Source organism: Fringilla coelebs (assembly GCF_963513975.1).
Source record: "Fringilla coelebs genome assembly, chromosome: 2".
NCBI classification, from domain to species: Eukaryota; Metazoa; Chordata; class Aves; order Passeriformes; family Fringillidae; genus Fringilla; species Fringilla coelebs.
Window position 1 is genome coordinate 28289537 of NC_140029.1, and position 21255 is coordinate 28310791.

The following is a 21255-nucleotide window of genomic DNA, read 5'->3' on the forward strand; positions in this document are numbered from 1 at the left end:
AAATATGATCTTTTTATTCCTTAATTGCTTTGCTATTCATGAAATTCCTCAAAATGGAATAAGTAAGTGCATGAACTTACCTTGAATTTAGAAACATTATTTGCTTTTGGCATTACGTGTTAGCATTTCAAACAATCACATTTTTTAACCTGTTAACCTACTCTTGATTGTGCTTTGCCTTTCACATCCTTGTGATGCCACCTCTTAATTTAGTAAATGGCACCTTTTTTCCTTTAGTTCTAGTGGCTTTTGCTTCGACACTTGTTTCGCAGCTTAGAAGGCGTGCCTTTTGCAGGCATGCTGCTCCGATCAGCTTACACCTTACAAATATGGGCACAAAGAAGCTTCAGTCTCAGATGCATTTACACTGATGCTTATCTTGGAGCACAGACTCGGCACAAAAAAAAGGTTGTCCGTCATTATCCTAATTATTTGTAGGTGACGACTTATTTAGACTATTTGCAAAGTAAGCTACTATTAAATTTGAACCAAAAGTTAAATATGCTTTAAGGTATTTCTAGCCTTTGAGCAAGCTGAGAAAGCACACCAAAGGCTGCTCGGAAAACATTTCCCTTTTCCTGTGCCGCTGGACAGGCGCTGGCAGTCCCAGCGGAGCGATCAGTGCCGCGTGGGTCGGGCGGCGGGAGGGCGCATTTTCCGCACTCCGGTAGCATCTCTCTGATCTCGCCTTTCCTTTGTGATCGCTGATCCAACAGCCCCGTTTCGCATTGTTTTTCTACCCGCTTTATTAGCGAGTTAATGTGTTTCTTCTCATGAGACCTTTAAGCTTAAAATATTTCTTTAATTAACGGAGCCTAATCTTAAAGAGCCAAAGCCGGCTGCGGCGCTTCCACGCCCCGCGTGAGTGCGGGAATCCCACCGCCCCGGCTCACGGGGATGCGGAGGAAAGGACCGTGCCTTCAACTTGCCAACCGGTCACGGAGAGACCCCGTGTCCCCGGCCGGCCCCCGGAGTCCCGGTGCCGGAACGCTCCGGGGCTCTCGGTGCTCGGCAGGCGGGGGTCACAGACACGAGGCGAGAAAGCTGCCGGCCCCTCGCCCGCGCCCCTCCCACCCTTCCCTGCCGCTTTGAACTTCTCCAGCACAGAGCCCCGAAGGTGCAGCGCGGCCCCAGCACGCCACGCCAGGGGAAGGTGCAGGGCCAGCGCTCCATTCCCGAGCATCTCCCCGTCCCCGCCGGCGCGGAGGAAGATGCCCCGCTGCCGCCGGCCCCACGCATTCCCCCCACGCGGCGAAGATGCAAGGCTGTCCCCAGCCCCTGCCCGTGCGGAGGAAAGCGCGGCAGTACCCCCGCCGCCGGGGTGTCCCCCTCCCGCCGCAGCTCCCGCCTCTCCCGCCGCTGCCTTTCCCGAACAATGAGCCGGGACAGCGCGGCACAGCCCCGGGGCAACCCCGGCATGTCCGCCCGGCCCCCTCCGCCCGCCAGCGAGCGCAGCCTCCCGCCCCGCCGCCGTAGCGCCCGGCTCCGCCCGCGAGGTACCGGGGGCGGGGGCACCCCCATCCCGGGAGGGGCCGGGCGGCGGCGCGGGGGGCGCTCGGCCGTGTGCGGGGGGCGGCTCCCGGGGGCGGGGGCGGTGCCGAGCCGTGCCGTGCCGTGCCGTGCCGAGCCGAGCCAGTCGAGCCGCCCGTGCCGTGCCTGTGCCGTGCCGAGCCGAGCCGCCGCGATCCGGCCGAGGCGCGGTGCCGCCCGCCCCCGGCCGCTGCCCGCGCCCTGCGCTTTGTGCGTGCGGCGGCCAGCAGCATGCGGGGGGAGAGGCTCCGCGTGGGACGCGGCGAGGCGGAGCGCCCGCGCCGCCCCGGCTGCTGCACCTCGGGGGGCAGGGCCCCCAGAGAGCCCTGAGCGCCCGGCGGTACGTGGGGGCGACCCCGGGCGGAGAGCGCTTCTCTCTTTTATTATTATTCTTTTGGGTTTTTGGGGGGTATTGTTTTGTGGTTGGGTTTTTTTGGGTTTTTTTTTTTTGTGTTTCTAGGAGGCGGGTGGTGATGATGAAGGGGAGGATTTCTACTGTGCAGCGTTTGCTGGTAGGAAAGCCCTGTAGGTGAAGCCATATGGGTTCGCAGTGGCATGGCTTAGTGCCTTCTTGGCTTAACAGTTTTCGGGCGGGGAGAGTGCAGGGTGTGTTTTAGGAGGGCTCGACTGCTCAAGAGAGCTAGAATAGATACGTTTAGAGAAGCGGCGCTTTCCAGGAATTTAAATGAGACTCTTTTTTTGTGGTTGCTTTTCGAGGCTGTTCTATTAGTTCTATATTTGCTTTTGCAGATTGCTCTTATCAATAGTTAGGCAGCTGTGGTAGCATATAAAAATCGATGTTCTCAATGGAAAAAAGAAAGTCTCGGCGAATTCACCTCTGCTAAGCAGTGTGGATCACTTCTGTGGTCTGGTTTTATAATTTATCGGGAATGTTATAGTCTCTAATGCTCAACTTCTATTTCTAGTTTATTTTGTTATGGCAATGTGTTTCTTTTGGTACTAGAAAAAAATTTGATTGGGTTACTCATTCAAGTAATTTAGTTGATAACTTGGAGGAAGGTTTAGTCATCTCATTTCGAATGTGGAGGGAAATGCTAAGAGAAAGGCAGGAGGCAGTGGCAAACCTCAAGGTTTAGGTTTTTGCACATTTTTAAATTTGATTTTCCTTTTTCAGTCTTGCAAACTTTCTGAACTTTAACCCTTTTCAATGAAACTTTCCAGGCGTGGCGTCTGCATCCAGGTAATTTTAATACATGTATATGTATGTATGTATCTTTTTCTTGTTTGGAAAACTTAGGTGAAAATAATTCAACTGGTTTGCATAGTGTGGGGCTGTTGGATATGGGGAAAGAACTACCACATTTTTTCCATTTAAAGATGGAGCTCTTGCAGTTTTTTGGTATTTTGGTTTTTTTTAAGGGGGTTTTATTATTTATGTAAATCTGTAGTATGGTTTAGAGGTATTATTCTTTCATGGGCAGTTTCTGATTAAAATACTCTTTAATGGAAATCTTGCCATAGATACCTACTAATTTTGTGTGTATCTTGCTAAGACCAACTGCAGCACTATTGGGAAAATATGTGCTATATTTGCTGAATGAGAAGCTGTGGTAAAGGGTCTGGAGCTGAGGTCCCATGCATGTACTCAAACTGATTTCTGCAGCTGACAACTTTGTGGACACCTCTGCTGTAGCAGGCAGGCTCCTCTTGCCATTTGCTGTGGAAGTGCTGGATTTGAGATCTTGTAAGTGAAGACTTTAAACTATTTGTAGGCAGAAGTCTTCTCTGATTGAGTTTAGGATGTCTAAAACTCCTGGTGTGGTAGTCAGAGAACTATTCTATTCTACACTTCATCTGGGCAGAGGACAGGATTTCCCAGCATTGTCCACACTCACTGCACATTCAGAGTTGGAGGATGTATGTGCAAGGTTACAGAGTTCTACATCTATGGTTTGTTATGTGTTTTCTACCATGGACATGAAAAGAAGGGCCAGACAATAGGGAAAACGTTACAAAAACTTTTTAAAGGGAGCTTAAAGAGATGCTAGGGTTGCATATGTAAATGTCATAGTGGAAAGGCATCGTGGATGAAGTTGTATGTTCACCTGATCTCTTGTTCTTTGGAATCTGCAAAATGATTGTTACATGCTCTCTTAGGTTAAATGCAGATTTGTGCGTAAGGAAAATCAGAAAGCATAATTTGTGCATAATTTAAAATCAAAAAAGCAAAATTTAAAAATAAATGCAATACTACAGATTTGTTTTTTTAAATTGCAGGTTAGTTAAATAAGTCAGAACAGCATCCTGGTGGTAGCATGCTAACAATTGCATTGTGAATTGATGCTGTGTGTGCTGCTTACTGCATAAACTATTGGGGCAAGCTGGCTTTTACATGAGTTGTTGAAATGCTACTGGCCCATCAGAAATAGTATGCAAATCTCTCTGCAGTAATTTTCAGATTGTGATTTGGAAACTTCTCTTTTCTTGCTAGGGAATTGGCTAGCAGTCTGCAGAGAAGTACTTGGGCATATGGCACAGGCTCATTTTCCATGCATTTAGCTACTAATGGCATTAAAATAAGCCAAAATACATTAAATACCTCTCTAATATTAATTATCTTGTTAAGAATTTGCTGAAAATACTATTAAAATCACAGATGTGTACAAGGGTGGTGTGATCAGTGTGAAGGCAAATCCAGGGAATAGGGTCAGTGGGAAATCTGTTGATCTGCAAAGGTTTTCTAAGATGCTGTTGTTGCTACAAAAAAATTGTTTGCTCCTGTGGCATTCTAACTTTGGAACAAAGGCATAGGGACTTGCTTTAAGGAATGGAAAATCTGACTTTACTGCTACTTTTGTAGTGAAGGGATCATTTTTGTTGAGTAAGGCTGTTGGCTTCCTCAGCCTAAAGGTTTACAACCCTTAAATAGCTCTTCCTGACACTAAGCAGTATCCCTTTGATGTGTTTCAAGTGTGTTAGAAAGGCTGGCTGGCAACGTTGGTACTGATGAATGAAAAAGAGAGAAATTTACAACATCAGATAGTTTCTTTAAATTATTTCCCTTGTTAGTTATTACCAAGCATTAAACTGCCACACTTGAATATAATTAATGTAGTAAATGGCTTATTAGGTGCCATCTGAACTTTTGCCTTGTTTAATTATAGAAGCTTAGTGCAGTGGTCTGTGTACAATATTCACCCCAAATAATTGCTTTCAGACTTTTATCTGACTGTGGTTATTTTTGGAGCAGCTGCATACATGGCTTTTCCCTGAACTTTGCACTTCTTAGGCTCTCTGCAGTCCTGACACTACATTTTCATGTGCTTAACTAAAAGCATTTGTGTTTTGATTTTGCTGGTAGTAATTCAGAGCAATTTTTCTGCATGCCATTCATATGTTAATGTGTTTTGAGCTTCCTTAAAATTCTCTAATTCATATTTAGGTATCAATCAATCCATGACACAAATAGGAAAGTTGTAATAATTTTTGTTAATAATTTTTAAATTGTTACTGAAGTTAAAAGCATTTCTTCTAGGGACATTGTATTTCTTGAAAATTATGTTAAAAGTGTGAAAGGAGTGGCATGGGATGAAATCAGCACCACAAAGGATTTACAATAAAGGGTTCAGATTCAGCAAGCCCGTCTTTATCTGCTTAATTATGTATATTAATTTCACAATAAATGCCATCTTCCTCTAGTAGAACTCATGGTGACCTATTTAGAATGCAAGATTATGTGAAAAGCTGAGTATGGCTACCATATTATACCTGTAAAAACCCCTGATACTTGTTACTGGGTTTGTGAACATTTTGTATTTTAGATCCAGTTTGTTCTAAGGTACAACCATAGAAAACTGATTTTCTTGATCTGTAACAAAAAATAATTCTTGTAAAGAATTCTAAAAAAAATAATCTTGTAAAAATAAAAATCTTGTAAAGAAATTCAGATTTCTTTTTATCTGGTCTGAAAATTTTACATAGACTAGTCCTTCAATAGTTGGCCTCAAGGGCAAAGCATGCCAAAATCATTCTGTTTGCTGTATGCATCTCTCAGAGATTGTCTCTTTCCAGAAGGATAAACTCTTGAAGAGTTAAATATCAGGGAGTGGTTCCCAGTGTTCTTGGTGAGGGTCCTTGACCTTGGAGCTCTCACTGGACAGATGCTCTGGCAGACCTTGTTGGTCTGCAGACCTTCAAAGCCCTCTTTGACACCAGTCACTTTGGAGAGGCCAGTTCTTCCATGCTGCTGAAGATGGCCAGAGGCTTGGAGGAGCTGAGGAGGTGGAACAGAGCTTAGCTGAGAGGTGTGGCAGCCTGGATTGCTGCTACATTCCGCTGGAGATGCAGCCCTACAGCTGGTTGTGTGTGTGTTAGCACGCTGTGCTTTCTGGAAGGTGTGCTGAAGAAATCTAAATGTAAATGAAAAGTAAATGTTATTCATTGCATGGCTCTGCCGTTGTCATCAGAGCAGGATTCACTGCGGGTTTTGTGCAGTCCCCTGTTTATTGCATTCAATTGCACCAATGCTGTCCCAGAGCAGGGTGTTACATAGCTGGGGTTGGGAAATAATTGTGAGTGCTCTGAGGTACGATCACAAAATCTTTGTAATAACCAAGTGGCTGTTAACTTTGGAAAGTTTCTTCTTCACATGTGATGTGTGTTTGTCTGGCTGGAAGATATGTGGCCAACCAGATACAGAGGGCTTAACAAGATGGGGAGATTTGTTCTGTCCCCTTCTGAATCCCTTATGTCATTGATGGAGCCAGAGGTCTGGAGGGTGTAAAATTTGATCAAGTCTCTTTATAGCATCCTCAGTTTAAAGTAACTGTGTTAAGTTCTGTATGTAATTTTGGTAGTGGAGTGGTCTTTCTGTCCTGGAAGGACTACTTTGGTCTAGTCACTTTCACATCAGGGTCTCAGCAAAAGCTCTGATCCTGTCTCTGTGAAATACCAAGTCACATCTGCCCCTGATGTTCTGAGTAAATACCTCCTGTGTATAAAAATGTGGTGATGTACTCTACAATCTACAGAAGTCCAAAATGCCCTCAAACTTTGCATAATTGAGTAGTGAAGAATTTGCCATTCTCTTCTGAGGCTGATGCCTAGATGAGAAAACGCTAGTTAAGAGTGATGTTTCAACACAATCTGGAAAATGCAGATATTTTATAATTCGCTGTACAAAGAAGGAGGTGTTTCGCTCTGGACTGACAATGGAATATCGGGCCATTCACCCTTTGGCTGTGTCAGGGAAGGGAGGTCAGTAACAAATGAAAGCTGTTACCATCTGATGGCTGTTCAGTCACCTGTGAAATGTGGTTTCTAATAGACAGGTTTCCACATCATAGGAGCAGCAACCGCAATTAGATGAGCAGGGCCAGCCCCCTTGTCAGAAGCCTCGTTCATCATGCCTCATCTTAGCCTCAAACCAATCCTGCCAGTGAGGTGTTTCCAAACACAGCCCAGGGACCTGGGGTTGCTCTGTCTGCTGGTGGAGAAAGAGCGTGTTCATTGTCGAAGCTGTTGGCCTTTCTCGCCTAGAAAGGCTTAAGCTGTGAAAGCAGAAAAAAGTGGAGCCCACAGAAGCATCCATGAGGTCCTGGCTCCATGTGAACTTTGCAAGTTGCTTGCAAAATGTTCAAAGGCTTTACTTGTTTTAGGATTCCATCCTCTGGAAGCATTATAGAGAGCACCCTGTATCTCCCAGTGAAGCTAGCTAATCATGTCCAGACGTGGTAGTAGTTAGCTGACAAATTGGCTGAGAAGTCAGTGATTAATTTTAACAAATGAGTTTTCTTTGAATGCAAGCTCATGGATGACAATTATAACAGTATGCCTATGATAAAATTAGAGATTTTTATTATTTAAGCCTCAAATCTGCTTGTGTATGATTATTTTTTCCAGTGTCTTAAAACATCTGCCTTTTGTGGGGAGTATCACTGCGGGAAGGGGACAAACACACATAGAAAAGAAGTGTTCTTTCTTTCCCTAAATACCAGTGAAACGTTCAAAGCGATTGCAAAATTCCTTTTTAGTGCTAAGGGGTATTTAATATATGGATCATACATTTTGTAAGGCCTCTGGCGTCTTCAGTGAACCACAGGTTTAATATCCACTCCACTATAAAATAGTGAAAGGTTTTGTATCACCTTTAAGTGAGCTCAGGGTCTAGACCCCAGTGAATCTTAGTTTGTGTTCTGGCTGCAGGCTCCTCTTAAGAGGACACTCTGAACTTGGATGGCAGGAAACAAAGCTGCGAGCAAACATACCTCAGTTGGGTCATATTTTGATGTATTGAGGAAGCTGCTTTTAAAATCAAGCCTGCTCAGGCTAATATATTGTGAGATGTTAGGGGGAAAGCATTAAGAATAAAAGGAGTGTAGGATTTTTTTTTTGAGTAAAGCAGTGTGCACTGTGTGGCTTTTTTTTCTCCCCCTAAAGATTGTGGTGCTAGCCCAGAAATTGCATTATAGCTGCATAGTCAAGAAGCTTTCTTTCTTAAGAACACAAATGAGTCCTATAGGAAAATCAAGCTGTGACTTATTTTTAGGCATTTAACTTGGATCCAGTCTTGCAGATGGATGGAAGTTTGTGATCAAACCACCTTGACTCCACGCTCACATCTTTGTTAGTGCAGCTGAAGGGCACAGAGTATCAAGGGTGGCTTTGCAGCAATGAGTTTGTGTGACTGTAGCAGTGTGGAGTTGACATTTTCTTCATGATATGCCACCTAATTTTTAGAATCTTATAATTCACCTATAAACCACATGTTCTGATATAAAGCATAGTTAAAAGGTCTATTTAGTGGAAAAAGTTTTACTAAGTATAAAAACGATAGCTTTGACAAAACAGAGAAGAATGTGGCATTAACAAAGAGAACTCATTTTTCCTTTTCTTGCTTTTGTTTTTTTAAACATGAATAACTCTCAAGCACCCTTGGATTTAAAAGACATTTAGAGAAGGACGTTTAGAAAAATACAAGTCTCTTTAAACATTGTTTCTTTCATTGTCTTGACAAACCTTGAAAAGTAGTTTCTGTGCCTGCACATTTCAGAAACAGTTCTTAGGGGTTTTATTATGTGCTGAAACATATGTTTATAAAAAAGACTATAACCTGGTGGAAAAAGTGTCTTATAATAATAAACCTGTCGATGGGCCATATGCTGCCATCGGTATGTTTGAAAAAAATAAATTCTTCTACAAGTGTTAAGTAAGTTTACAGCCTGAGTGTTAAGTTAGGGTCAGACTGTGACTCACCCTGTGTGGATTGAGAGGGGGAGGAAAGTGCCTGTGGATCTTCCTCGTGCTCTTTTCATTAGCTCACAGGGCGACAGGCGGGCTGGAGCTGGGAAGAACCCTTCCCAAAGGGCAGTGGAGGCTAGAGCTCTGGGAGAGTCTGCGAGAAGTTCTCCTCCTGGAGCTTTTCCTTGGTGCTCTGCAGGTTTGTGCCAGCCCAGCACAGGGCCATGTATTTTGTAAAACTTGGTTGAGTATTGTGTGGTCTCTGCTGAGAAGAGCACACCTCTGAGTTAGATGATCTGCATTTTAAAGGTGAAAGAGCAGATATTTGAAGTTGGTACAAATAAAAGAGCTCTGATAAATCTCCAACTGGATAAGAAATGTGGGGAAAAACTTCTGTTCTTGCTGTCTATTAGGTAGATAATTCTTATTTATGTGGTGTTTTTGGTGATTATTACCGGTTTAGGTTTTTAATGTAGGGGTTGTGGTCATTGCAAAGTCTTTTGTTTTTGAAGAGCAAAAGTAAGATGCAGAAGGTCAAAGGAAATGTCATTCTTAAAAGGCGCTTTCTGTGCGGGATCAGTGTTTGGTAGATGTAGACACTTTTGAGCCTATTTTGCTTTGGATTCACTCGCGTAGCTCCTGTGAATGGGAGTCACGCATGTGTGCATCTCAAAGAGAATAGGTCTCTTTGTAACACTGTTTCCATGTAGAAACATACTTCACCACCGAGTGTTTTAATAGCCTAATGTTTCCCACCACTAGTCAGCTGTGCACCGCTTGTTTTCCTGGCAAGGTGGCAGGTGATAGTCATTGTCAAAGGAAATATCAAACGCTAAGGAGAATTGTTTAAAGTAGTTGACCATGCTGAAAGCTGTGTCAAGTGATACATGTAGTTGCCATAGTATCTGTTATCAGAATCAAGATTGTGAACGGAACAGTCCCCATCAGGAGTGAATTCCTTACCCATGGTCTCCTCAGGGTTCATCAGGCAAATTAGAAGTTTGCTCGGGGGAGCAAATTTGCTTCGTGAGTGCTGAAATGTTCCCCCTGGGTGTTCCTGTCCAGGGGTCTAATGCCCCATGTTGTGTCAGTGTGTACAAGGCTCCTAGTCCAGAAGAGGGCCTTGGAGATCAGGAGAGTGGAGCAGAGAGGGGCAGTCTGCTGCAGAAGAAGCACCCAGACCCCAGCACAAATTCTGCAATCAGCATGGAAATGGAAATAGTAATCCATGGAGGAAAGGGTTGGGAACTATTGGATGTTCACTGAGAAAATTTTTTGGGTTCATCAGAGAGTAAGGCTAAGTATGGATTGCAGGAGTAGGAAGAGGACAACACTAAGTGAGGGGAGGAAACCATCTGTGTCTGCTGTTTGCTCACCTTTCCAAGAGAAGCACTTTGGTGCTGGCAAGGATGGGAAGCACCCCAGGATCATTCCTCTCCAGCTTGACAGAATGTCTCCCCATGGAATCTGTAAAGTCCAGTCGAGTTCTTACACCCAGCTGGACCTGAGGGAAGGGTCCTGGGCTGCCAGGCTGCCTCCTGAGCACAGCTGATGAGGTGATGGAGGCGCCTGCAGCGGGCCAGGCTGGCTTGCCTGCGGCGCGCACGAGCCAGCGTATTGTGTTAGCAACTGCAGCGCTCCGGGTTTGCACAAACCCACCTTCAGTAATAAAATAGCCTGCAACTAGTCAAAGGCACCAGCGGTAGCCAAGCAAATTTGGAATGTGTAAGCCAGCCATTTTTAAGTTATGGTGGGCCAAAAAAAATTAGGGAACGGTCCAAGAAATGGAGAGCACCTCACTTTTCAGGAACTCTCATATCTTCAAGATGCCTTGGCTGATCTGCCTCAAACTTTCCAGAGGAGCTTTCCTTGGCATGAGACCACGACTGAAATTTCATGTGACTGGTTTTACTTTGTTGAAGTTATGAAGGTTAAAACCAGAGTTTGTTATAAAAAGCTAATCTCTCCATTAGAAATATTTGTGCATATTTAATATTCATTCCATTGTCATTGTTCACTGCTTGTTCAGACTGATTCTATTTTTGCTATTTATTTCAGGGTTGGTTTTTTTGGGAGGAATTTTTTTCCATGGGTAAATTCAGAGCAGTGTAGATTGGAGCCAAAGTGTGCATGGCTGGCTACAGGCACGTGTGGTAAGGCAGAAGCATTAGCCCTGGAGCTGCTGGAGAAGGATTTGCACTTGGAGTCCTACTGCCACCGTACTGTCACTGAGAGATTTTTGGAGTGTCTGGTGTGAGAGATCACTATTTAGTACAGCTTTTCCCTCTCTGCTCGGTAGAAGAGAGGATCTCTGTTGGCCTAGTTATACCCTGACCTCGAGGCAAAAAATGTTTCTGATTGATGGCCAGCTTGGCATTTAGGGTTTCCCTAGTGGCAGGTCCTGCTGTGGAAAGCTGTGAGGGTGGCAATGGCCTAAGATGGGGATCAGTGTTCTCCATGTGTGCTTTTGAGCTCCTCTTCCTTGTGTCTGAAAATCTGTAGGCTGAAATGTCTAGCTTTCAAGACTGCAAGATTTCAGACAGGCGTTAGAAAACAGAGAGAAAATGTTTGTGGGCATGGAAGTGCCTTTTATTTTTCAACTTAGAGGCACCTTAGCAGTGACTTCTGTACCAGGGGTGAGACCTGTTTGTGCAGCAGCCCTTTCCTCTGCTCTGACTGCTGTTTTCTGAATGATGTGAAGACCACAGCATGCTATTGCAGATGCTTGCTATTGCTGGAGGGAGCCAAATGAGCAAAGGTCTCTAAATATGCTGTATTTCAAGACATTGAATTAGTTTGATTGAGCCACTGTGTAGACAGAGCAAGCAGGGCTGGAGCTGATGTCAGGCTGGAACGAGCCCTCACCCTGAGGCAGAGGCTCAGAGTGTTTGAAGTCACTGCTGGTCTGTATTTTTCTTTCTGGGGATGAAGTTATAAAGCTCCAGGAGAGACTTGGCAGAAGTCAGGAGGTGCTGTGCATCACTGTTTGCTAGGGCTGCCTTTTAGGCTGGGTCACTCAGCACCTGCCCAGCTCTGCAGCTGATGGAGCCAGGAGATGCTCTGTGTGTTTGTGCAAGGCCAGGCTTTGTCCTGTTTGCCATCTGTACTGTTACTGGCCAGCAGCTGTAGCAGAGGGGCATGCCTGTTTCTTGCCTAGCACCCCCCACACCCAAAATACAATTGCTCCATTAGTTTACTCTGGGTTAACTCCTGTCAAAGGGTATCTGCATAAAATAGGGATCAGTAGGTTTTCTATTTGCTCAGGCCTTTTATTATTAAGAGCACTGAAAAGACCAACAGAGTCAGCTAAAAATCACTGTGCCTCTATGTAGGCAGCCACTGAGAAGGGTGCAGGTAATGTGATCACAGCTACTTAAACCAGTGATACCAGTCAGTCTGCACAAGCTTCAAGCACGAGAGAAACCCGATGGAAAACTCCTGGACCACGGAATTAAAATAATTAAGTCTTGCAGTTTCTGAAATGTATATTGTTCTTGCAAGGTCATCATGAGATAAATAGGGGCACTAGCACTAGGTAGAGCACACTGTATACGTGGAACTTTGCTTCTGTCTTGTGTGACATCAGGCTCTTTATTTTTGTGAAACAATGACTAGTTGCAGTTGAAAGTGCCCTAAGAATTCTTCAGGTGATGATAGCACCAAAACCAGAGCCACCAGAGGGGAAATGCACAGCAAAATATGTAGATATGAGGATGCATCTTTTGGTTCCTAAGTTAGCTCAGATACATATCACTGCATGGCATTGGAGTGCCTGCACAGTGACTCTCTGCACAATTTCTTCGGTAAGCAGGACCTCGAAGGAGGAGGTCACCCCAAAGAATTTTTATCTTCTTGGTGTTTCTAGAAATAGTATATCTGCACTCTTCAGGCTGCAGAGCTGCAAAGCTTTGAGTTACTACTGGTGCTGCTCCATCCTGTGCTCCCAGATGAAAGTTTCCAAGGAGTGTCATAAACCCGTTGCACAAGCTGAGAGAAGGAACAGAAAACTGCAAAGCCTGTAATACTGCAATATTATAGTATTGTCTACTGCTGCAATAACCCTGCTGTGTTTGGAAGGTCTCAGGCATACCAGCACCGTGGTTAATCAGTCAAGCAGCCAATAGTAATTCATACCCTTGACTGCTGAGAAATTCAGCATGGCTAAGATAGACATCTGATCCAGCTCCAGAAAGTAAAGGCATCTTCCCACAGCAGCTTGCTTTTTGACTGAGCTGCTTTAACCCTGTTTTCTGAATTTTCTTACTTATTTTCTAAAGAATACTTTTCATATTTTTTTTCATTTAGAGTTCCTAAACAAAATGTTATTTGAAATGCAATATTTTTGAAAACAAAATGTTCCCCTCATTTATTTTCTGCCAATCTGAAGTGAGGTCACAAAAGAAGACAGGTGCAGGTCCCACGTAGGCAAAGTATGTACGGAAAATATCAAGTGACTTGGAAACAGGCAGGCTAAATAAGAGTGTCATCAAGAGAAAGAGAAATTGGGTCAAGACTTATAGCAATGTGACTGGTTCGTAGGTCTTGGAGCTCAGAATAGAGGTACTACTTCTGAATTTTGGAAATCAAGGTGATTATAGTGATATGGTGATGCCAGAGGAGACACACTGCTGTAATCTGGAGTTTTCAGTCACTGGCTGAAATGCTGGAGAAATAGCAGCAGTAGAGAAAGTACATAAAGTATTTATTATATTAACAATATTATTTTTCCAAGAAAGACAATGCTTTTAGAGAGCTAATGTCATATACTAATAGTCTATTTTTTTCCCTGATTCTCTGATGCCCAAGCCAAGTGATTTGATTTTAAACTGAAGTGTGCCTGATTTGTACAAGTGTGCCTGGCAGAAAAGTGATGTATTAGAGCTCACATAAACTTGGATTCTTCAGCTCCTGGAAAGGAGACTCTATATGTTACCCACCCACTGAAGGAATATGGGCTCCTCTACACTGTGCCCTTGGGCATGTTCTGCTTAAGTGTCTTGAAAATTCGTGGTTATTCCTCATGCACTTGTCCACGCTCAGTTTGTTTATGGAGACTGTGACATTTACAGTATCTGCAGTCTGGAATACTGCTTTTGCCATAGCTCTTAATGATTATCTCCTTTTACTAAATAAAACCCTAGGAGATCCAGGCAAAGCAATTGCATAGAAGACTTAGCAAATACAAATTGTTAACTGCATGTGGTGATAAAGTTAGAAAACACTTTAAAGAAATCAAACTTGCCTTTAGCCTGATCTGAACCATACAAATTCTTCTTTAATTTCTCTTCCCTCATGGTATAAAAGTCTGCTCCTTCTTTCATAAGAAATGATTCAGACCTGAGGGACACTTGTAATTTGGAAGTAATTAGTAAATAAGTCAGATAAATATTATCCATTGAGATTTGTGAAAGCACATTGCATAGGATTCTTAAAGAGCTGTATCAAATCTGAACAATTAAAGTTTAAAAAAATTATCTCTAGTCAGTATGATAAGTCCATTTCATCATAAATTAATTTACTGTTAATAGTTTCTGCTGCTTTTGGAGCAATCTGAAAGGGTTTGGAAATCTAAAAAAGTAGCTAAAATAGAATAAAATCTGTAATAGCACAGCATATTTAGACAAAATTTTGACAGTATCCAGATTCTGAGATCTTGCTTGTCTGCAAATGTTGTCAGTGGGGGTCTGGGTCCAGAGCTGAACCTTAGATCTGTGGGTGTGAGTACTCACTCCTCACTCCCCATCTAACTTCAAACAATATTTCTCTTGGTTCTTGTCGGGCATGACATATTGTCTGCCTTCTTGTTAAAGAAAAGCTCAGTGGTAATCATTTTCTTATGCTGAAGTAAAAAAAAACAGATTATGTGGCTGTTTCTGTTCTCAGCTTTGGGCTCTTTAAGTAGAAAAGCAGAATGTGAGGTACAAGAAATGCTTGAAGAAATGTGGTTGTAAGTAGACCTGCCAACACCTGCTCCTAAATTCCTCTTAAAATCTTTGTATACGTCTACCTGAATATAGCACTACCTCTACCCTCCAGAATTGTGAGGTGCTATAGAATTCTCCTGTAGCTTTGCTTCAATGCACTAGTGGGTAATGGGAACTCACAGAGTTCTGCCATTACTCCCTGGGAATAACCTGGTGTCTCTCGTGACCCTCCAGGTACGTCGAATTTATTATCAGGTTTCACATTTGGAGGGTTTATATAATAAAAGTCACTACAGTTACTGGAAGTACTGTGAAATTATGCAATGCATTAAAATGGATTAAAACATTTCTGTTCCCATATAGATTCCCTTCTGCTTTATTGGAATGGTAAATGTGATTTAATCAATTCACCAAACCAGGTTTGGTGATTGATAGTTTACTCTGGTGGCAGGTGTCCTGCCTGATTGCCAGCACCTTGCTGCACTGCTGCATGTCCAAATACTGATTCGTAAGAATTTTACTCTTTTCCTAGAGCAGAGCAAGCACAACAGACTGTTTTGCATAGATACTAAAAATTTTGGAAGAGTTTGGAGCAGCTTGAACACAGCTGAACACCAGAACAAGAGTCTTCTCACTGCTTGACATCATTTATAATTGCTACTAATATATCTATTTGCATTTTTATACTTGTCCTTAGGATGAACTTCAGTGCATTTTTCTCCAACATTTAAAAAGACCTAACAACCCAGTTTGATGAAAGGAGGAAAATTTTGCTTTGCTTGCAGTCATCCTGTGTAGTATGATCTATATCTGCTATAGTAGTTTGAACTGTTAGTAAAACATCTCTACTAACATGCTGACTTGAAGTATAGATGTAAATCAGAAAATGGAAGCAAAAATCCTGAAAATTTTAGAAATGTTAAGCATTAGATCAGACTAACCTTTTCCCCCATTTTTTAATTATCTGAATGGGATTGAAGGAAGGCTAAACTCCATTAGCAGAATATATTTGACAGGATTGGGTGCTGCTGAGGAATCAATCTATGTTAAAACAAGGATTTCTTTTTCACAAGCCTCCTTTCATGTTGGTAGAGAAAACCTTCTAGTGATTGATTTAGGGCAGTGAATTTGCTTTACTTTATTACTTACCTTATGCCTTTAGCACTTCAAAGCTGCAGGCAAGGGTTGGGGTTGTGTTATCCTCGGCAACGGTCAAAATCACATAAATGTTTCATCTCCACCATTGCAAACCTGTTCCCCAATTCTCCCAGTGGTTGGTTTGAGTGCTGCCAGTAGGTTTCCGAAATGGTGAATGGTGCCATGGTGAGGGAGAACTCCTGCTTCCTGGGAAGGGCGCTGGGCGAGAGGATGCACTTCACTGGCACCATCTCAGCAGATGCATCTACATCTTCTAAACAGAGTGTGCAAAAGGTGTTTGCATGTCTTGGCTGCTTAAAGGCAGTGTTAGAAGGAAGGCTTTTTAATGAAATTTTTAATGAAATTTCAAAGGCCTTCTTGATGGCTGAAAATCAAGAAATGCATAGCCAGTATTTGAAATACTAAGAAATATTTTAATGAAAATTTTGATTATGCCACCTGTTGAACAATCAAAGGAAGGGAATCTATTGCATATATACTGGTTAGCTTCAGGTTTTAAAGTCAGTATTAAAATTGAGACTTTACTCTAGAGATAAAGGCACCAAAAAATATTTATCAAGTATCTCGGAAACCAAAAAATATCTGCCAAGTATCTCGGAAAGTAAAGTATTTACTGTTTCACAGACTCTGTAGTAGCCTGTAGGTTTCAAAATACAAGGCTTTAGGTTTTGTTGTGTTTATGATGGTGAAAATTACCATCAAATGGTAATTCCACAGTTATATCCAGTGAGGATGGTCTCAATCTTGTCCCATCCTTCTAACTTTTATAACAAAAACAACTAATGTAAATAATCTTGGGAACTAGCCAGCTCTGTCTTGCCTCTGTGTCTCATTGTTTTAATGGTGTCAGAGCTTTCAGAGCACCTCATCCTTTTTGTGCTGCCTTCCATCTTGTAAGAGTCAGTTGTACTTGTAGGGAGTGAATGGCAAGTGCTGGGGGAAAAGGCATCTTGTGTGCTGCACATGGGCACCAGTGATTGACAAAAGGGGGTGAAGCACCCAGCCAGCAGCCTTGGTTTGTCACTATTGCTCATGCTAGTTTCATGCTGGTAGTTGTTGGAGATCCTGTTTCTCTGTTAAGTTTCCAGACAGATAGGATTCATGTTCCAGTGGTTCATGTCAGGTTAGAAACAGCTGTATCCCCCACAGAAGAGATTTCTGTTGATCTAGTCATAGTTTAAACTAATTTTGCCCACAACCATGCATAAAACAGTGCCAGAATGGAGAGAGAAAGAAAGAGGTGGGGGGGGAAATACTAATACCACTTCATTTTGTTTTAGGAAGCCAACCAAAATACCCCAGCTAGTGTAGGTTGGCTTATTATCAGCATAATCATGTTAAGTATTAAAATATACAAAAATGAGGGGAAAATGGTTTCAGTCCAGGAAATTTCATTTTTAGATTGTAATGTAACAAAGGGCTGAACTGACTTCATCCTTCAGTTTGGCAAGCCTTCTTCCAGGGTGAAATTTTTCACTGAAGCTTTTAGACCAAGGCAAATAATCACATAGAAGGCATGCTGTTTGTATGTATATATATGAATATACAGAAGTGAGATGTCAACAATGATAATTTTCTAAATATCCTCCTACAATTATTTTCCTAACATAAACAAAGGGGAACTGGCACTGAGATAGAGCTGAGAAATAGGGAACAATTTGTTTAACACTGTTCTATATTAGAGTTTTTAAACAAGGGCTGAGTTGCTTGCTTTCTGCAACAAATGTAAAAGACAAACTACAGTCCAATAAAGAAGTTGGTAATTAAAAGGAAAGCGAAACGGGTCCTACAGTGTTAGAAAAGTACAGTAAGAACATACTTGGCAGATGAAAAATACACTGCTACACAGAGATATGGATTATTAGGATATCTCAGAAGTGTTGCTTTAGAATGAAAAATCAAAATTCTCCAATCACTTCTGCCTGGAAGAGTTAGTGAATTTGGTCAAGTTTTTGTGATGGGATTGAAATAGGTCTTTTGTAACTGTACTCTCTGTTCATGTGTGTGTTATTATAAATGTTTCCTTCTTTAAGGAAGCAATTCAGATTGCCCTTTTTCAGGGCAATTACTGCTGTGTTAAGTTCAAGTAATATAGCATCTAAAAACATTTATGGAGCAAAGAAAAGAGGCCTTTTATTCTAACCTTGCCAAGAGCAGAAATAAAATGAGCTGTTGTGCTGGAAGTGTAGAACTGCATGAGGATTTGTAACGTCCTATTTCTCGTGGTTTAGTCTTGTGTGCAGCCTGAGATTTGTGTGATTTAATGAGACTGTGATTCGTTTATCCTGTCAAGCTTTAAATAAAAACCCTCAAAGCACTTCCTTCCTTATTTGAATTATGTGTTTTGCAAGTACGGTATCAAAAGCTGTCCCTTAAAAAGAGGGAGGGGAACCCAATACAGTTAGGTATGTTGGCTGGATTTTTTTTTCTTCTGTTTTATTAGACACTGAGTAGTATTATCCATTTCTCTGTGCCTCTCTGTCTTGTTTTGCTGCATTAAGAGGTTCCTGCCATCCTGTTCAGTTACACATGAAAGCAGAACATAAGCACAGGCTGCTCCTGAACTCTGCTTTTGCAGGGGGGATTGGGATTAAAACCTTACTCTGTGGGTGGGGAATAAGTCCCACAGAAGGCCAGGCTGTGCTGAAGATGGGCATAAACTCCTGCTTGTGTTGTGTGTCCTCAGGCACCAACTGTGCCCCTATGTTGGAGCATCCCTGCATGGGGTGTGAAGTGCCCTTCACAGGGGAATATGTGCAGCTCTTCTGGGTGCTGATCCATTGCAAAGCTCAGTCTGAAAATGCCCAGGTGCAAGGGTTGTGCTCCACCTGCAGGGAGCAGGGTTGGTGCCTCAGGGTCCCCTTTCCCAGTCCCAGGGGTGGCAGGAAGCAGCACATTGACCTGGGAGTGGCCATCCAGAGTAAGGGGGAAAGGCACAGCATGGGTCCTGCCACTCACCCAGGCTTCCCCTCTGCTGAAGGAACGTGGCAGCCTCTTTCCCATCTTGGGAGGAACAGGGTAGGATGCTCAAGTCCAGAGCCTTCCCTCAGCAGTAGCAAGGCTCTCATGCTGCTTCCCCAAAGGGAAGGATGTGATCATTCTGGTGGGAGGAAGTTTTCACTTCCAGTTCTCATCCCTGTGGTGCTGAGGTGTCGCTGCCTCTCTGGCAGGTGTTGTTTTGCTCCTCCACTAGCACTATGGGTCTAGTTTATTTTCAGTCTCTCTGCCTTCCTGCCCTCTCTGCTGCCCTGCAGCCAGGCTTCCTTCTTTCCTGGCCCAGTGCCACAGCCTCCCCCAGCCCCTGCTTCTTCCTCCCTGTGTTGGTGTACAACTCACTTCCTCCTCATTGGCCTCACTGCAGCAATAAAATGAAATACTTTAATAAAGTGGTTCTGTATGAGTGCAGGATGTGCAACTAAGTGATGGCCATCAGTCTGGTCACCTTGTGTCCACACCCAGCTTTTATCTCCAGCCAGCTTGGTGTTTCACTCTGCACAGCATTCAGCTTCCTGGGACCTTCATGGTGACCAGATGCCCTGGGAACAGCTGCAGTTTCTCTGCAAGCTGCAGTTTGTGAGAGGGAGGAGAGCTGCACAGAGGCAGCACAGAAGAACCACGTGCAGCTCCATGGTTTGATCTGCAGAGGAGCTACTGAGGTGGAAGAGTGGAGCCTGCTGGGATGGTGTTTGTGCAAACCCAGATCCCTCCATGGCTGTGCAGTGGCACGCTGAATTTCACTTTGGAAAAGTGACTCGCACTGTTTTGGATGCTTGCAGTGGTTTTATATTGGTGTAGGTTCAAGTGGATTTTTTCCCCTGCTGTCTGGATCAAGAGACAGTACTGTGGCAGCTGAAATATGACCAAAACTCATCCAAAACACCCAGCTGGTAGATCTGCAAGGGCAGTGAAAATATTTCATCTGCTTCTTTACTGTGTGTGAGGGCATGCTAGGGACTGTGCCCAAAGTGGTTTCTGCACCCGTGTGATGTGGTGCAACCAGCAGCAATTTAAGCAGCCTTGAACCTTTGCATCTTGCTGTGAGCAGGACCAGGACACAGCAAAGGTGTGGCAAGAGCAAAGGGCTAAAAAAGGGTTCAGAAGTAGATAAGGCTGAGTACAGGTAGTGCAGGGCTCTGTGAGACACTCCTTGAGAGGCTGTGGGGGGTGATTTGAGTTATGTTGTGAAAGCTGCTTGTCTTCACACAACTCTGTGACATGTCTGTCCCTTTGTAGTTTTGATTCAAGAGCCTGGAAGTGATTTACACTAAAGTTGTACTGAATCTCAAGTGATGTGGTATGTACTACATTTCTTTAGAAACCCCCAGTTAGAATAACAAGACTGTGCTCAGCTCATACCTCTCTGGAAAAGACAGAAGTTCAGTCGTCTCCCCTGAGCTGAAGTTTGTGGGGCAATCCTGGCCGGGCTGGTGAATCTCAGGTCATGTCAGAGTGCCAGCTCCTCTCATGGCTCCTGAAAAACGCTGCTGCAGGCTGGGTAGGTGGAGGTTGACCTGCAAGGTGCAGTCAGTCACTGGGAAACCAGATTCTCCCTGACAATTGTTGCTCTGTTAAACATTTCCACTGGTGGTGGTGGGAAGGTCTGCATGTGAAGGATCAGAGCTGCTACAGCTTTTCTATTTTTACTTCCCTCCTGTCAGCCCACCTGTCTGTGGTCTGTGGGAAAGTGATAGCTGGCTGCAATGCCAGGAAGCTTGAACTTGATGATGGAGCATGGAGACGATATCAGATGCATAGAAGATAACTTTGACCTTCCACTAAGCCCCAGAGACTGATGCATCTTAGCCTCCATGCTCCTACATCATAATCTAGGACACGTTCCTTGGCAGAAACTCCACTGAGCATTTCTCCAGCTGCCGGGTTGCCAGCTTGAGTGAGTTTTACTGTAAGTTTCACTATATTTGGCAATTTTCTTACAGCCTAAGCTCCTGGAAATGGGTCATTAGTAAAAATAAATAAAAAAGTTGCTTCACTCCCACCCCCTTTAACTTGAAATCCTAGGTTTTATCCGAGGACCTAAAAACAGGCGCGCTGCCTGCCTGCATCCTCAGAAGTAAGAAGCTGAGACTGGTCTTTCCAAACGCTCTGACTTGGGACACTTGGCTCACATTTAGTGGGTGATTCAGGTTAGCAATACCATTATTTGAATACCTCCCAAGGAATTTTCTCTAAGTAGATAATTAAATATAGGTTTAAAAGCCAATATTGGGGAAAAAAAATCCTACTTCAGATTTCTTTGGGTGCTTTTTCTTTATTTCAGAAGACAGTTTCTTAGGTTGCCACAAAAAATACTGAATGCAGCTTGACTCCTCTGAAGGAAAGAGCCAGATTTATTGGGACTAACAAGGAAGTTGTCCAAAAGAGATTCATTAATTAGGAGGCCAATAAGACAAATGCACGGGCCATCCACAGACTAATATACATC

At 43.4% G+C, this 21255-nt stretch overlaps 1 protein-coding gene across 2 annotated transcripts in view; it reads left to right on the forward strand.

Moving 5' to 3' along the window:
- Positions 1-1433: 1433 nt before the first annotated feature.
- Positions 1434-21255, forward strand: part of ST6GAL2 (ST6 beta-galactoside alpha-2,6-sialyltransferase 2) — a gene marked incomplete at both ends in the record, with an annotated part of 45781 nt that continues 25959 nt past the window's right edge. The window contains one exon of one of the 2 annotated variants that reach the window (XM_084201333.1): positions 1434-1496. Coding sequence is in view for 1 of the 2 variants with exons in the window: in XM_084201332.1 (XP_084057458.1) it covers positions 2699-2731 (33 nt within the window). Of the gene's footprint in view, positions 1497-2698; positions 2732-21255 lie in introns of those variants that run through there. The other variant, XM_084201332.1, reaches the window with a different exon arrangement.